We start from the raw sequence: 18360 nt of genomic DNA on the forward strand, positions 1-18360 counted from the left end.
ACGTGTCCCAGGCCCCTACTTAAACTAACGGACGGGTTTATATAAGCAGTTTATTATTAGTAAAAAAAACTCAAAAAAAAATGAAATTTAAATTTACACATGTGAAGAAAGCAGCTTTTTTTAAAAAAATAGTTTGAGGCGACACAATTGAAATTGTGACACGGTGAAACGTCCTTAATAAAGAATTTATGAACTCCAATACATGTCTTCAACCAAATCATAAAACGCACATTTTAAAACTTAAAATATTAATTTTAATACTTAAAAGTTTAAATCCAAAATAACGTTGAAATTTGTCTTTCTAAGCCTTTGTTTGGTCTTTTAAATCTTAAAATTGAAAATTTATTTCAAAAAATAATAATACCAAATCTATAATCTATCTATCTATAACTATTATTAAAACAAAACATTGTTAACAACATCACTATTTAAAATTGCTTACATGTCACAACCTCAACGAAAATTTTCTCTCCAACACTCAATGATTAGGGGTGTGCAAAAAAATCCGATCCGAATTACCTGGTATCCGATTTTTAAAATCGGATAATACGGATCGGGTACCGAATCCAAATCCGAGTCACATATTTTTGAAAACCGGGTATTCGGTATCCCGTTTTATTTATTTATTTATTTATTTATTTATTTATTTTATTATTACTACTTTTCATAAATAAAATAGTAATGGTATTTATATTACTTTTTCATAAATAAAATAGTAATGGTATTTATTAAGTTAACCTTGGGTTGAATCTTCATATAATTTTTCTCCGCAGATGTAATTTTTTTATATAATTGTTCTTACTTAAGCCAATGTGTAATAATATTATTATTTAATTTTCTTAATTTGTCTTTTATGATTAATTTAGCTAAATATTTTTAAAGAGTTAGTATTTGAATTTTATATAAAAAAATATTTTAAATAAAAATAGAGATGAAAACGCATGGTTGAACGAAAAAAAGACAAAAAAAAAAAAAAAAAAAAAAAACATTGTAAGAAAACCGGGTATCCGGTTTCCAACCCGGTTTAAATCGGATACCTGGATTCCGGGTATTCAGTTTAAATCGGGTCGGAACCGGATCACAATTTTAGGTATCCAAAAAAGCGGGTACCCGGATTTCCGGATCCGGGTCGACCCGGTATCCGGTTTTGAACACCTCTATCAATAATGATGTCATTGGTTTTTTTTGACTACTTTTTTTTTTATCTTTGACTTTATCACTCACATCATTTAATGTATTAGAAACCATATATATTATTTAGTTTTTTTAATTTTTATAAAATCTTTTTTAATTTATTTACTAAATGAGTATTATTAATGTATTGGATATTCTGAGATAGTTAAAACATAATATACTTTTGTTAGGAATTTTTGTTATCTATACAATTGGTTACTTAAATGCAATGCTTTATTCTAATATGATTCAGATTGTGACTATTTTTATGTAAGTCAAATATATTTTCCATGGCAAAAACTATTTTTTTTGTTTAAAATTTTATAAAATAACTTTACATATTTTTGTGCTAAATTTGGTTTTGAAATGTGTCGTTAATGGTCGTAATACATTTATATAAATTAATGTAATTTATGTCGATAAATTTAATAAAACTGTGCATCGCACGGGCATTATCTAGTTTTAAAATTAAAACTAAATCGACTTAAGTCTTCAACTTGGTTTTAAAGTTTTACATTTGGCTATTTAAGTTTTTAAATTTGATCTTTTAATTCTTAAATTTAATATAAAAGTATAAAAAAAATCATGTTTTTTGTTCTTTTATTTTTCTTTTTATTATTATTATTATTATTATTATTATTATTAATATTAAATTTATTTTTTTGCAAATTAGCTTTTATAAACCTGATAATCCGAATCAACACCTCTATCCATAAGTAGTCATCAAGCTTTATAGACCAATCTTTTCTCGATGTAGCAATGATCGTTTCAAGAATGTTTTTTATCTCTTGGCTACTTATTTCGACCTAACTACTTGTTTGTGCGTGATACACTGATACCCAAGCCAACTTTATGGTGGGAAATATACTTCAACAAATCTTCAAACCTCTTCTCGATGTAACAATTTAATTTGATTTTTTATATATAGGTTATTTCGAGTTGAGTCCATCGTGTTAGATTTAGACAACTTTAAATGGAATAATTCATGAACAATCAAAATGTTTTGTTTTTTCTTTATTTAACTTCAAAAAAATTCTTGTAGGAAGCTTATGTTAACATTAGTTTTCAAAAATTACTCCAAAAGAGCTTATTTAATGTTAATTCTATTTATTTCTTCTGATCACTATTTTCAAGTTTTTATCAATAAATTTCTAGTTTAGTTCAGTAAATTTGTTGTATTATTTTATTATTGTTTCAAACTTATTATTCTGTTTATTTTTACTATTTTTCTTAATTTAATTATCTTCATAGAGTACTAGAAATATTTCATAAGCATACAAATCTGAATTACATTGAATAAGATTTTGATTAATATATCCCATCAAATAATTTAAAAGTTTCATCATTGACGTACATTAGTGAATAGTGATCATACATGTAGAGTTTAACAAACAAGTAATAGCGGATAACTGATAGCTTGATAGCCGATAGTTGATTGAAGAGACAAAGATTAATTGTGCATTGGATAGCATGAAAAACAGAAATGCAACAACTATTTAAAACCACAGAAAGTATTAAACAACCGATTATATCAACTAGTTTGTCCAATTAATTTTAAACCAACTAATAGTAACAACTTATTCAAAAATAGCTGATTCATAAAAATAAATTAATATTACCAAATTGTTTAACCGTCCAACAATTTCTTTTACCAAAATAAATTAATACTTTCTAATAAGCTATTTAACCAAACCACGCCAACAAAGAAATTAGAATATTTGGTACATTTCATCTAGAATTTTAAATTTTTTTGCAAAAAAAAATTGTATTCAAAAAATTCATTAGTATGACCTTAGTCCTCACGCCTCAGCTCATATATTTGATTTGAGTCTCATCTTCACCTTTCAATTTCTTTTCCCACACTCTATCCTTCTCTCTCTTCTTTCTCACACTTCTACTTTAATCAAAACTCTCAATTTTCCGGCTATATTATTCCTTCAGGTACGTTTCGTTTTTCGGTTTCATCAATTTCAGCTTAAATTATTCATGAGATTTCCAGAAATTCAGTTTCAGTATTTTCTAAATGAATTTAAACTTCTTATAATTGCAGGCTTACTTTGTTTGAATTGAGACTTTTTTTTTTGGTGAATTATATGTATTTTTGAAATTGAATTCGTTTTTGTGTAACAAGTTTAGGTTGTTACAAGAGGAGCAATTAAGGCAACGAGTAGACGCTTTTGCCATTTGTTTGGGAATAAAATATAATTCCACTTTAATATGGGTCAAACTCATAATTAAAATAAGTCCAATAAGCGTGTACCAAAAAAATAATATAAATAAAAATTTCAAATCAATCGATAAAGAATTGAATAAGAAAGATACTAGCTTGATATCTAATCGAAAACTAGTGGGGTATAACTCGAAAACTTAATATGTAACCAAAAATGAATCAACCCAAATAGCATAAATAAATGGTAAACCGACTTACTCTGAACTCGTCTGCTTAGATTTATTTTTCTTATTCTATCATTATTTTTAGTGCACAACATTAAATTTAGGAAAAATTACCTAGAACAATCCAACTTTTCATGATTTTCCTATAATAATCTCACCTATTAATTAACCATGAATAATACGAACTTTAGAGGATATTTGCCTAGAGTAAACTAAAGTAATCTGATGACCTGCAATAACAGGTAATTCACCAAAAAAGTAAGCTGAAAATTAATTTAATATTAGAGAAAAATTTTGAAAATTTACATAAAAAATTTTGAATATTAAAAAATATCAAAAAAAAATTTTAACATTTTTTTTCAACATTTTATTTTAAGTTATCTTTTTTTAATTAAAACTTAATACAACAAGTCATCCGATTACCGGGTCTACTCTAGGAAAATATCCTCAAAGTTGTGATTATTAATGGTTTATCAATAAGTGGGATTATTATAGAAAAATCATGAAAATGTTGAATTATTATAGATAATTTTTCCTTAAGTGGATATCCATTATATATCTAGCCAAGTTAGTCTCTTGTTGAACCTTCAAAATTTTTTAACTAAGACAAGGTTAAGAGCATCTAATTTAATCATATATCCACAATTGAACAAAACTACACTAACTCACCTTAGACACCCTTCTCCATGCTCTATACACACATTTCTCCATGCATCACCAAACAAGCCATACACATCACTTGACCATGAAAAATTAAGCGAAAAATTCCCCAAAATTAGATCCTTGTAACTTGACATACACGGATCAAACATCCTAAAATAACAAATCAATAACAATTTCTTAACCTTAATAACATTAATGAGTCCCACCAATAAGCAGAGTTTATGAGGTCGGATAACCTTTGCTAGTAATAACAAAAATCCAATAATTTTAAATGGCTCCTACCTATAAGCTAAGTTTATGAGTCGGATAACTTTATTAGTGATAACAAAAATTATTAACAAAAGCAATACACAAAATTAAATGTCATGAAAAAACACCTAACAATTCCAAACAGATTTAGTTATACTTAGTTTGAGCATCTCATAGCCTCCCCATGACTTCAATCCACATCAACAGATGAAAGAAACTTGCCTTGTTAGTAAATCATCTTGGTAAACTTCAAGCATTGAACCTAGAGTCCTTGCAAGCTCGACCACATAATAGTATATCTTCATAGAACTAACGGCTTGTTTGGTTAGTGGTATTAAATAGTTGTAATAGAAATGATTTATAATGTAAAATTTCATCAAAAGTTCCATATCATTCCCATGGTAATAAAACTTTGATCTCAAAAAATTTTTTTGTTTACAAATTTCCATTACCACCTAATACCACCTCTCCCAATGGTATGCATTGGAATGAATTTTAAGAAGATAATGAGATGATTGAAGTTGGACAAGCATGGTCATCAAGGTAGTCAAGATATTTTTCAACCAAAATTACACTAGTTTTTCATTTTCATTACCATCGTTTATTACTACCTACCAAACAGACCGTAAAGATTCATAGTTCTTTGGATTAGGGTTATAATAATCTAAAGTAAAACGATTCACTAAAGTAAAACCCTAGTCACATGGAACGTGGCACGTCCCGCGATCCTGGAACGTCCGTCCCCAATCACTACGAAACACAGCTCAAATCGCTCCGAAGACACTTTTGAAAAGTATTTTGGTCTTCATTTAGAAAATAAATAACAAAAGGGAAACGAGATGAAATCTAGAAAACTAAAAAAATCAACTTAAAAAAATTCCTCAAGCAAAAAAATAATTTAAATTTAATTTTGTTTTCAAATATATTTTTAATACATAATGTATCTTGTACCTAATCGTTCCCGAGTCAATTTAGGTTGCGTTCCCATTCCCTATTACAAACCGAACCGAATATCATTCCAGGTAACAATGGTTTACACTTCACGACATTCTCAAGCACTAATCAAAAGAAGACAAATAGAGATATTGAAGCGATCACAATAAAAGAGTAGAGTCATCAACAATTGAAGATAAATAAGAAAAGAGCAAGAAACAAAATTCGAACAGAGGCAATCATTTTACTTGCAAGATACATAGCAGTTATATATATATATATATATATATATATATATATATATATATATATATATATATATATATATATATATATATATATATATATATATATATATATATATATATATATATATATATATCTGCACAAAATCAAGCAACAAACCTTTGGGAAGGATCATCATCAGTGGCAGCTTGCTATAACTTAATAAACCAGAAGAATTCATATGAAACTACTACACTATGTTTGAAGAGAGGAAACTTTTGAGTAATTCAGTAAAGGCAGCAGTTAGTTCTTCATTTTACAATTAGGATAACCATTTGCACTTTCAACAAGTATTAACACCATTAAGTGCATAGTAAAGACCATATGGTCAAACTAAAGAGTAAAAATACCCAACAAAATGGTAAATATATCATCCAACAAAAGTGATTACATACAAACTAACAAGTATCATATGATTTGTTAATCTCCTCACGAATCAAAATAGCAAATTATGATCGGTTTTGGGCTATTCTTGGGCATATTTAAGTGAATCACGAATTCAAAAATCGAATTAGCTAAGGAATTATGTTACACTGTAACCGACTCAAAAAGAAATTCCCAGAACTAGTATACCTTTATAGCTATCAATCAATGGAAGAGTTTACGCAACGAAGCTGACAACCAATAGATCCATTTTTTAGTCCCTTACTTGATGCAGTGATATAATAACCATTGAATACTATCTCACAATTCAAAGAACTCCTTGGAAACTTGAATAATCTCTCACAGCTTTGATATTCCTTCCATGGTCTGTCTTCTTTTTCTATATGAGAATCCTCATCACATTTGGGTTCACTAACCATTCCCGGAAACACAAACAACAAGCTGCTCTAGAGCAATTCCCATCTCCAAAATATGTTTTAGAGCAACAATGTCCTCATCATACCCCTTAAAGTATCTTACTTCCATAGTTCCATGTATCTAAAATTACTAGCATTACAAGTTTCATCATCCAAATTCTTAAATTGGAGAGAATAACCTTTATATTGCTTTAGAGACAAGACCAAAACCTCTAAATTAGGAAAGCAACTAATACATTGAGTCAATTCCTTCCAAGCTACAAACCAGGAAAAGGACATCTTATGATGGGTCAAATTATTGAAGATTGGTAGTACTTCTCCGATTCCAGCATGGCCTACATAATTAAGAATTTCCATTGTGCAATCTTTGAGTTGAAGGGACTTGGTATTAGCCAAACCTTGAAAAAGCTTCCATGACCATGACTCATTAACTAAATGTTCTTTCTCTTCTCTGCCTATTACATACCCCAATACACAAATACAAGCATCATACAATTGAGTTGGGTTTTTAACAATCTGGTAATCCACTAAACGGCCTCGTATACTTAGGTGCCTTAGGTTAGGAACGTCGATAATAAAATTGTAGTAAGACCAGTCAGAACATACATTTATAGCCAAAGTTCTCAAATTTGGAGCTGCTAAATAAAATTTTTTTGTATACACAGGTGCGACATAGTAGTCTGAGTGATATTCCAGAGATAAATCTTGCAAATTTGGACAATTCTTCAACAGGTTGTATAAATATTCAGGGTCATCGGGGATATATGCAGAAAGCTTGATCAAATTAGGAAGATTAACAATTCCGTTTTCAGCAAATTGGCAGTAAATTTTTGAATCCAATTTAAGCACTACCAAAGATAAGGTTTCAAAAACACAACTGGGCAAAACAAAATGAGGAGTATCTTCATGATTACGAGTTACCTCAATTTGTTGGACATTGTGTGAGCAAATTTGACTCATAATGAATTTCAAAGTAGATGAACAGATTTTCATATCATCCTCATTCCATTCCCATGTTAGAGGCAGAGAAAGGCGAAGAATGTGAATGTTTGGTAGAGCGAGTTTCGGAAAGATATGTCGAATAATGGTGGAGAATTCGGTAGAAGATTTGACATCGTAGGGAAAACGAGTGACTTGTGTCCAGAGAGGTTTCCAGCCACGGGATAAAATGGAGGTTGCGATGGCATTGTTGATTGGAAGAAAGGAGAGAATGTTAGAGATTAAATTGTCTGGTAGAGAGCTTATACGATCTTCATCTACATCATCTTCAGTTTTGATTCTCTTGCTGCCATTGCTTTCCGCCATTTTTAGGGTTTATTTTCAGGTGAGCTTATAACTTCTCATTTTGGTTAAATTCATTTGTTTAGTGGCTTTTGTGGCGGTTCTTTTTACTTTTCAATAAATAGTTGGTCACCTTGAGCCTTGTGCCTTTTTCACGTGGTAGACAATAAATTTTCGTGATAATCTTGAGTTTCTAACTTTCTATGTAATAGACAAAATATATAATTTTTAGTTAAATAAAGTACTTATTTCGATTGGATGATAAAATATATGGCCAATTAGAAAAATTGCAATGTCTATTTTTTAAAAATATTGTCATTATGTTCGAGAAAAATAATGTAAAATCAACAAAAACACCGCCTTTTGTTTACCATGTGAAAAAGTTGAAAGCCTAAGTTCACCACATGAATTAAAAAATGCTTGTCTACCACATAAAAAAGCCAATAATTCAGGGTTACCACGTAGAATTTCTCCACCAATTTTTAAATGAAATGATCTCATAATATGACTCTATGAGTCAAACTAATTGTTTGTTTATTTCTTTGCACTTCATCTTATTACTTACATAATTATCGTATTTATTACTACACCTTCATCCCAAAATATTTAAATCAATTTTCTCCTCACTATCAAATACCAATCATAACAACAATACAAATTAAAGAGTTTAACTAAAAAAAAAATAATAAATAAATAAAATAAAATAAAATAAAGAGTTACTCTATAATCTATATAGAAGTACTTGATAGTAATAAATTCATTCTTATTTTTTAAAGGTGCAAAGCAAATACATTATTTATTACATAAATAAATTAAAGTCTTCTTATTAATTAATATATTTATTTCCTCCAGGAATTCTCTAACCTACTCCGAATAAATAATAAAACAATACTTAGTAAATTATTTGACTTACACTTTGACCAGCACACTCCGGAGCAGGCCTTTGACCACCATCACACATACTAACGTTCCTAGGACACTTAAGACAATTATGTGCCAAACTGCCCGTAACCTTAACATTTTGGGCACTAAACTCTGCTGGCAAACCCCCCACAAGAAAATTATGATCAAAGAAAATATGCCTCCAAGGGGCACCAATCCTAGCCCCAAAAACTCTAGGTATAGGCCCAGATAACTGGTTATGACTCAAGTAAATTGCCGTAAGTTTGTCCATTGTAGCCAAATTTCCCGGCAAGTGCCCGGTCAGTCGATTTTGCTCGACATCCAACACTTGGAGATGTGTAGGCTCGACCAAGAAACGAGGAACCTGTAGTTCGGTAAACCAATTTACTGATAAGTTAAGTGTGATGATCTGAGGGAGGTTCACAATTCCTCTAATTCTGCCGCTAAACCTATTATCACTTAAATCTAATGTGCGGAGATTTAGAAGGTCGGATACTGAATGTATACTTCCTGATAGCACATTGTGGCTTAGTGACAATGTTCTTAAACTTGTAGGAAGTTGTGGAAGGATTCCGAATAGTTGGTTGTTACTACCATCGAATGTGTGAAGTTGCCATAAGCCGGCTAGATTAGGGATTCGACCTGAAAATCCATTGCTCGAAATTTTTAATGATTCAAGGGTTCGAAAATTTGTGATCCAATTGGGTATTAGGCCTGTTAGTTTGTTACGTGAGACATCGAGTTGTTGGATTCTTTTTAGTCTCTTTAGTCCTTCGGGTAAGCTGCCGGTGAAGAAATTGTCAGAGATAATAAGTGTAGTTAATTTGCTAAACTTAGTCATGCTGTCAGGGATTGGGCCTCGGAACTTGTTTTTGCTTAAGTTTAGGAGGGTGAGTTCTGTTAAGTTACCGATGTTACTAGTTAGAAATCCATCGTACCCTGCCCCGTCTAGCTCAAGGGTAGTGATTCGGCTGCTTGAGTTATCCTCGGGGATGGTGCATAAGATTCCCAGAAAATGGGATCCTGTGCTTTCACATGGATCAACCGAAAAATCCCATGTGCTTATGAATGAATTGGAGGGTATCGAGTTTGGATCGATTCCTTCTTTTAAGGCACGAAGGACATCGATTTCTGAGCTTAGTGTAACCGAATGAACCAATGTTTGTCGATAAATGACAAGAATGGCCATTGTTATGAAGTAGAAAGACATTTTTCGGGTGTAGGAATGTTTATGTATATATATAAATATGCTTGTATTAGTTGATAGATATTTAACTGTTAGATGTCAAGTATATATAGACAATGAGGAAGTAGCATGAGAATTTTCATATCAAGAACATGTATATATAATTATCAAGTAATAAAATTAAAGTTGTTTTGTTAATGGATCTTGGTAAGATTGGGAAGATGGTGTATCATTTGTTTTGGGAGACTAACCTAAACTTCTTTCTTAAAGAATTTGTTAAAAATAATTTTTCTTTGCTTAGCAATAATTAGGTCAATAGTTTAGTATGGTGTGCTCTTTGGTCCTTAAAAAACAAATGCATTCATTCACCATTTTATATATGTTTAAAGATTAAACATGCATTATATGTTAAAAGATGGATTTTCCACGTAAATATTTGAACTAACATACTCCATATAAAACAACTTGTACTCTCTTTTTCAATAGGAATATATGATACAATGAGGGGCTATAAAAAAGTGAAAGTCAAATTTAAATTTCTTTAAAAAAAGTGATATACTTTTTCCGTTCTAATTTACTTGCAATATTTGCTTTTTAACGCAGTTCAATGCACTAATTTAATTCTTAATATCTCTAATTATGTATAATAAAAAATTATAAAAATTTAATATTAATAATCTTTGCAATGAAACGAATCAAACAAGATTTCACTCGACTATGTTTTAACTTATAGATTAAAAATTAATCGCAAATTAAGAGTGATGAATAAATACTGTCTTTTTACCTAATGTTGCAACTAATATAAAACGGAGAAAGTATATTTTAACTGAAATAAGATTTAATTATCATAAAGTCCTAATTTTTTATTGGGTTAAACTTAAATGTTTCAACATATGGACAATGAATTCACGTATATGACGTGTGTCATATTGGCGTTACATACATGCTCAAAGAAATGTGAGAAATTTATTTGGTAATTGACTTTTCAGTCAATGTCTAAATTCAGTATAATATTCAACTAAACTACTTATATGCGAAAAAAATACTCAAGTAAACTTTTATTATTGGCTTATTGACCTTTTTTTTCTAACAAAAAGCCAACAATCCATGCTAATTTTACAAAACATCCTCCTGAACATTTGAGTTATCAAGTTAGCTTAAAAATCAACAAAAATAATCATTACTTTTAACTGATTAAACAAGCTAACTAAAAAATCAAAAGTATCTTAAATTCTTTTTGGATTCATTTTAGTATTTATAGAGATAATAGAGGTGTATGCTTTTTTCAACTTAAATTCAAACTAATTCAATATTAATAAGAATAGTTTCGTACTATTTTTTATTTCTTGTTATTACTTTTGCATATTCTACAAGTTATAAAGTTCAGTTCAAGAAAAATAAATTTATTAGCGCTTTAAAAATGCCTTCTATTTTTGTTTTTGAAATTTGATTTTTTTTTTCTTTTTCAATTAATTATGGTGTTTTTATCCATGAAACAAATATACGAGGGTGGTTTTATAGTTTTCTTGTAAATTCCCAAAGCTAACAAAGAAAATGAGCTAAAAGAAAATGTGTTGATTTGATCAGTTTATAACCCAACAAATAGATGTAAAATATAAAGCTTTAACATGTTGGTATTTCGAATTGAACTCGATCAACCATTATGAACATTATTCAAACGAGTGAATCATATTGAATTAAACTGAACTTTTTTTTTTTTTTTAATTACAAGATAGGTTGAGAGAAGTTGAGGCCTACGTGAAATTTGATAAAAAAAAAAAAAGAATATCCTAAATCTAGCCCAGGGCCTATAAGGGGCATGAGGGCATGTACCCATGATCCATCCAAAAAACAAAAAAACCAACACTTTAATATTTAATAGTTAGAATCACATAATAGTACATTTGGTTATTAGAGGTCCATAATCAATATTTCATCCTGAGTCTCTCAGATCTTAGGTGTGGCCCTGATTTTGCATTTGTTGGAACAAGAAGTCTTTCATGCATATTTTAGATATTAGTGTTCAATAGGTCTGTCTAAGAACACAACAGAAATATCATTGAATCAGTACCTATATATCAGTTACTTCTTACACATACTTGTAAACACTTTACAAATCAAACATTCTGATGAGCATTATTCGATTTCGAGCTCGATCCCATTTTCGCAAACATTCAACTTTCATAGAGATGTATAGAGATCAACCTAGATCAGGGACGATTGAGTACTCGTCGTCATCATCAAGGGGAATCTCGACTCGTGGCTTTTTGTTGGGCATACTGGTTTTGGTCGGTCTGTATTGGATCGTATGGTTGCTTGGTAGTGACATCGGAAGTTGAGGAACTTCCGCTGCTGCCAAGGCTTCTTGAGCCATTTGCTCACCGAACAGATTTACATCGGACCACCAGTCGAACTCTCCTAGCTCAAGCTGCCCTTTCTGCACCACATTTAAGAGGAATGTTAGCATATCACACATTAAGTCCAATATGATGACTCGTATCGCATCAAAAACACACGTATAGATGCTATTCAGTGGCGAATCTTGGGTAAAGATTATTATCTAAACTAGAAAAACTAGGGGGTCAAGATTAGAATAAATACAATAAGAATATTCCATTACCCAACGCCATTAAGTGCCTCATGCAGAGTTTGAGGGTTCAAATGTATGGAATCTAACACTTGTTAGTCATAACAAAAAGGTTTGAATTTCCAACTTGGTCATGGTCATGGTCATCAACCCAGCATCTCGCACAAAGTCAAGTTCAGGGGGAGATGTAGAGGACAAATCATACCCATACCCAATCGAGGGAGAGGGCATTCTATTACCCCAATGCCCTTAAGCGCCTTTTGCTTAGGTTTGAGGATTCAAATGTATGCAACCTAATCCTTATTAGTGATAACAAAAAGATTGTTTTCAATCCACTCTTGGTAGCAAATATCATCTGCAACTTTACATCAATAAGAAGTGCACATGACCTAATACACCATCTTAATATAGTCTGTTATAAATTTTAGGAAACCAACCCATATCGGCTGACCTTAAGATCCACCATAGGATACATTCTTGACAATCAACACATATCTAGATGATAAAGTTTTGGGAGCACAAATAATGACAAAAATCTCCGTCAAAGAACCAACTCAACCAAAAACTAAAGCTGATGGTTAAGGACCCAGGACTCTAACAACTCTCAAACAATTGAACTTTCTTATAAGAAATCAAACATATCCCCACCTTATTAGAAGAATCGAATTCGGAGAACTCCAACAAGTCATCAACAGCCCAAGACGTAGGCGAGAAGTTGGGAGGCAGTTGAACGGTTTGTTTTAAGGAAAGTTGATGTGCATTCTGGTTTGATGGCTCTTTACAGATCTTTTCATTGTCGTTTCTGCATCGAGAAAGACAGCCTAAGGCTACACGTATTCCAGTTGCTAGGTACCTCTGATGGTTCGCGGCTAGAGTACTGACTGCGTGAATAGATTCGTCGCAATCCTGACAGAAAAGAGCTCTGTCTTCTACACAGAATATAAAAGCAGTTTTCTCCTGTTAAGGAGGTCTTCATAGTTAGTACATTATCCTTGTTTGTGATAAAAAAACATGGTGAAAAAATATGTAGGAGACATTGTGGATTAGGCTAAGTTAACCAACTATATGCAAAACTATCATGAACAAAAACTGATTTTGGGAATACTTAGCTAAAGACTGTTACTTGGATTCGGATATTGATGTCGGATACTAGTACGTGTCCAAGGGTCGAATATGTCTACATATTCAATTTTAGGCCTAAAATGAAATATCTGAATGTCATACCAATGTCTGAGCATTAAGGATCGGAGAGGATACGTGAAGCAAAATGAAGAGTCTGACTAACATAAGCTAAATCTCACACTAGACGAAGCCACTAATAGTGGTTAGAGTAAGTGACTACAACATTCCATCACTCTAATGTTATGAAGTGCCTCCCACTTAGAGTGGATTTTCGGAGGGTTGAATGTATGCAATATTACCATTATTATTAATAAAACTAGCATAGAAGTTGATAAAACTAGCATAGAAGTTGTTTCTGATTAACTATTGATAGCAAACGTGATGTGGAACTTCACATGAATAAAAGTGCATACAAGGCCGCCTTGAGATTTGAGAAGCCTGAGGCGAAGACTCTAGTTACTAGATATATTATTATAGGCTTCTAAATATTAAATATTAAAGCGTCGTTTTTAAATTTTTTTTGACGGCCCCTATTGCCCCTTATAGGACTTGCCCTAAGTGCTTATAGGACTTGCCCTAAGTGCATATGATTTAATGAATCAATTTAGTATGGTCCATTATAATCCGAAAAAAAATATATATCTTAAGTTTGGAACTCTTGAATATGAAGCTCAGATACTCCTAATAATAGGCATAAACAATGATACACCTAAAACATTTGAAGTCAAACACCAAAATTAAAAATTTATTTGGTACATGGCTTTTAAGCAAAAATTAAATGTTTTTTTCTCCAGTAAACAAATAATTAACAACAATTGATTTTTACCAAATATATATAACTACATAAAAGCCTGCAAATAGGTTATAAATAAAATAGTCTAACAGTCATTTGTCAAATAGACTCGTAATCTTAAACATTTCACTAGATCAAGAAACCCATGCTTAAAGTGATGCAATCTAATATGTTTAATGATACAAATCACATTGAAATGACTAAAACTGCATACATGCACTTGGGTTTTTTGGTTATGGTTTAATTTCGAGTAATGTGTTTTAGGCCGAATTAAAATTGAATTTTGTGTTTACGTTTATTTTTATCATTCTGTAGGATTAAAGTTGACTTTAATTATAAAATCGGCTAAATATCAAATGTTTATTTTTAAATGCAGTTACATAGACATAAAATTTAAAAGAAAAATAGAAAATAACCTGACAAATATCACAAGTAGGGAGTTTGGTAGAAAGACAATTAAGCTGAAGTCTCTGATGTTTGCTAGCTAACTTATTAGCTGCATGAACTTCTGTATCACACTTAGCACAAAGTGCAGCTTCATCTGCACAACATATCACAGTTGCTGGATTTCTCTCACAAACATCACACTGAATTTTCATCCTATTTTACTTTATTTTTTAAAAAATTAAGAGATACCCACTTGAGAATTTATCCAAATGAACAAAACCCAGAAATCCTTTTGTTCAAAAATATGAGAATATGCCTACAATTAAGATAAAAGACAAGTACAATGAAAGAAAATAAATGTTATTGGAGAGGAGAAGTGATATTAATCACCAAAAAGCTAGATATGTTATGAGGGAGAAATAGATGTGTATGGAGGAGGATATAGAGAAGAAAAATCAACAAACACTTTCTGAGTTGGCTTATAGGTATTTATTCGGATCATCGAATCGATTTTGAATTATGTGGTTTGGATCGATTTAAAATTTGATCTTGCGTTTATGTTGATTTTTATTTAATTTTAAATTCATTTTAAAGTCGCGATAAGTCGGTTTCAGTTACAAGATCGGGTAAATATCGAATCGTTGAGTCTGTTTGAACACTCCTATTAGTGTTGCTATAATTTCGACTAAGTTTTCTTTTTAATCCGTCTCTTTTATTTTAATATAATTTCCTTTTATAAAAGTATTTCCTTCACATTCTTTATTCTAATCCAAAATATTATCCCACAATTTATTTTTAATCTTTGTGCGAAAAACTGACAACAGAAGAATTTTCGATATTTGCTATTAGGCTTGTATACAATAAGGTCCAAAATAAGAAGAGAGTTAAATGTATACAAGTTCGATAAGATTTATTCTAAAATCAATTAATAATAGAAAAAGTAATAAAGCTGATATATTAATTAATTATTTTCTATTGAGGTGGTTTCCCATATCATATGTATGATAAGAATAAAGATTTGCACAATCAAATAAAGGGCAGAAAATAGATCAACGTAGCTAAGTAGGGTACTCTCATTGTGTCATGTGTGGTTTTTGAATGAAACGACAAATTTGTGGCCAATATTTGTTTGGAGGAATAAATTATTTGTTGAATGAGTTGTTTGCCTTTTTTTAAGTTGATAACAATGGGATCCCAAAGTGGGACAATTGGGTTTTAGTCATGCCATAAAATGTACAAAAACATAATATTTGATGAACATTTTTGTGTGTTAGTGTTGTTGGTATGGTCAAGATTGGTTACCTTTTAGCTTTTTTTTCAAAAATTAAGCAACTTGTATTTTTGGTTTCTCACCTAGCATTTATATGACATCATTGCTTAGCTCTACAAAAGGAGGGAGCAAATTGTATGTATGGATAAAAAGTTGTAATATCTATTTTTATTTCTATATGCTTCATCACACTCATTTTAGTCACGTTTAGATTGTAAAGTTTATATATTGAAAAAATTGTAATTTGACAAATTGATTAAATCAAAGGAATACTGGTTAGATCTTGTTCTCTTTGTCTGATTTAATTATGGGATGATCTTAATTTTTGTGTTCTGATTACTTATGATCTGATTTTGCCATAATAATGCTATTTGGGTTGACAAACACCCCAATGGCTTTTAGGAGTTTGACAATTTAGGTTTAAGGTGCCTAACTTGATAAATTTATAGTTGTGTTTATCGATAATATCCTACTATGTTCCAAGAGTAAAGAGGAGCACGAAAACCGCTTGTATATTGTATTGTCAATGTCAAGAGAGCATAACTTATACACAAAGTTGTCTAAGTGTAAAGTTTGACTTAAGTATGTGTTCTTCCAGGGGTATTTTGTGTCAAAGAGGGTATCTCCACAAACACTCTAAGATTGAATCTATTCGAGGTTGGTCCGCACCTGAGAATGTAACGGATCTAAGAAGTATCCTGCATTTGGCAAGTTATTATGCATGTTTTATTAAGAATTTTTCACACATAGCTCGACCTATGACCTCTCTGATAAAGAGGGAAAATAAATTTGAGTGGTTAGAGGAGTGTGAACAAACCTTTTGAATATTAAAGGAACATTTATGTATTTAATTACTGCGCATGTTCTTACTCTACCTGATCACACGTCAAATTACTCAATTTACGATGACGCTTTAATCATAGGTCTTGATTGTGTGCTTATGCAAAACTAAAAGGTAATTGCTTATGATTCTCTTTAATTGAAACCTCATGAAGTTAATTACCTCACTTTAGGGTCGGTCCTGAACCTTTCGAGACCCTAGGCAAATTGATAAATTGAGGCCCTTTAAAAACAAAGATACTAGAATATCTCTTGATTAGAATTTTGCTAACATGTATATATTATTTTCTACAAAAATAACTGTCTTAAGTGAGTTTTTTTCAAAAAAAATTATCATATTCCTTTGCAGATGACTACCAACTAACTGATTTATGAATTGACCGTAAGTTTGAAGATATGACCGACATCTAAAAAAAGAAAAGTACAAAAAATCTCGAGCCCTTGTTTGTTGGGGAGGGGAAGGAGGTTAAGAATATTTTTTACTATTCCATTTTTCACACACCAGTTAAACCTTCAAACTTACTTGTCAACTTACTTTTTTTTGTTAACTGTAGTCATGTGCAAAGGAATATGTCAATTACATATTTTTTTTTCTTTCAAAAAATATTTTTAAGGTAATATATTCAAAAATAGTATAAATTTGGTAGTTCTATTATCACTTATATCACAATTAACGACATAAATTGAAATGATTCGATTACATTTGATCCTCATTTACGTAAACTAGAAGTAAGAAAATGGTAACATATTTTAACATCTAACATTAAAAATCCTACTAAAACCATTAAGAAAAAAAATATCCAATAGATCTGACTACATTAAAATATAAGTCTTTTCATTATGTATCAAATAAAAAAAATATCAAAGTATATTCTATTTTAAAAGCTAGAAAGAAATATAGAAATAAAAACCCATAAAAGAATTGAAAAAAAAAAAAATCGAACCACTTAATAAAATATTTGACAAGAATTTATACCAAATATATAGTAGTACAAAAACAAGTAAGTTGGCATTAACAAGAATATTCAAAGTCATTAAATTGGCAAATAATAATAAAGAAACCAAATTATAAAATAAATCGAACAAACAATTATGAAATAGGAGAGGAGATCACTAATCAATATTCAAGATGAATTATGCTGCATTTTTCCTTCCCAATGCTTATTCATCAACGTGTTTTTAATCAAATCTTATGTCAACCTTTAAGATCGGATAGGAGGTCAAATTATTCTTTAGCTTCCTTGGTAACCTTTAAGGAACCAATATGATTGTTTGAGATATTTTTTGGTTCTATATACAAATCATTCAAGGAGACCTCGAGCGTAGATTAAATATTTTATTTATCAAGCTTTTATTTTTTAAAGAAATTTTAAATAGTCAGGCTCAAGACCTTAAGCTATCCAAGCAAAAGTCACATGCTAGTGAGAGTAAGGATGAAGGTTAATTCATAAAGATAGAAGTCTACTTTTTAAGGGGAGATGGTGTATATTTAAG

General features: G+C 30.6%; 3 protein-coding genes across 3 annotated transcripts; all 3 read right to left on the reverse strand.

Moving 5' to 3' along the window:
• Positions 1-6145: 6145 nt before the first annotated feature.
• Positions 6146-8070, reverse strand: LOC130825623 (F-box/LRR-repeat protein At3g26922-like). Its single transcript, XM_057690943.1, is given in 3 exon segments — positions 6146-6460; positions 6498-6597; positions 6600-8070. Coding segments are annotated over 3 exon segments (1482 nt in total). The 5' UTR covers positions 7803-8070; the 3' UTR covers positions 6146-6281.
• Positions 8071-8670: 600 nt separating this feature from the next.
• Positions 8671-9870, reverse strand: LOC130824777 (leucine-rich repeat receptor protein kinase EMS1-like). Its single transcript, XM_057689796.1, has one exon. It carries the CDS (start codon positions 9868-9870, stop codon positions 8671-8673), a length of 1200 nt encoding a protein of 399 aa, XP_057545779.1.
• Positions 9871-11806: 1936 nt separating this feature from the next.
• LOC130825624 (B-box zinc finger protein 24-like) lies at positions 11807-15250 on the reverse strand. Its single transcript, XM_057690944.1, has 3 exons — positions 14786-15250; positions 13103-13411; positions 11807-12304 (listed from the first exon to the last, which is right to left on the reverse strand). Exons 1-3 carry the CDS (start codon positions 14966-14968, stop codon positions 12068-12070), a joined length of 729 nt encoding a protein of 242 aa, XP_057546927.1. The 5' UTR covers positions 14969-15250; the 3' UTR covers positions 11807-12067.
• Positions 15251-18360: the final 3110 nt, after the last annotated feature.

The sequence above is a fragment of the Amaranthus tricolor genome, chromosome 10, assembly GCF_026212465.1.
Source record: "Amaranthus tricolor cultivar Red isolate AtriRed21 chromosome 10, ASM2621246v1, whole genome shotgun sequence".
Taxonomy (NCBI): Eukaryota; Viridiplantae; Streptophyta; class Magnoliopsida; order Caryophyllales; family Amaranthaceae; genus Amaranthus; species Amaranthus tricolor.

Excerpts from the sequence above, each read along its gene's own strand:
- LOC130825624 (XM_057690944.1), bottom strand. The coding sequence starts at position 14,968 with ATGAAAATTCAGTGTGATGTTTGTGAGAGAAATCCAGCAACTGTGATA. Across the intron at positions 13,412-14,785 it reads CTACTTGTGATATTTGTCAG|GAGAAAACTGCTTTTATATT; the intron begins GTTATTTTCTAT and ends CCTCCTTAACAG. Across the intron at positions 12,305-13,102 it reads AATTCGATTCTTCTAATAAG|AAAGGGCAGCTTGAGCTAGG; the intron begins GTGGGGATATGT and ends AATGTGGTGCAG.
- LOC130824777 (XM_057689796.1), bottom strand. The coding sequence starts at position 9,870 with ATGGCCATTCTTGTCATTTATCGACAAACATTGGTTCATTCGGTTACA.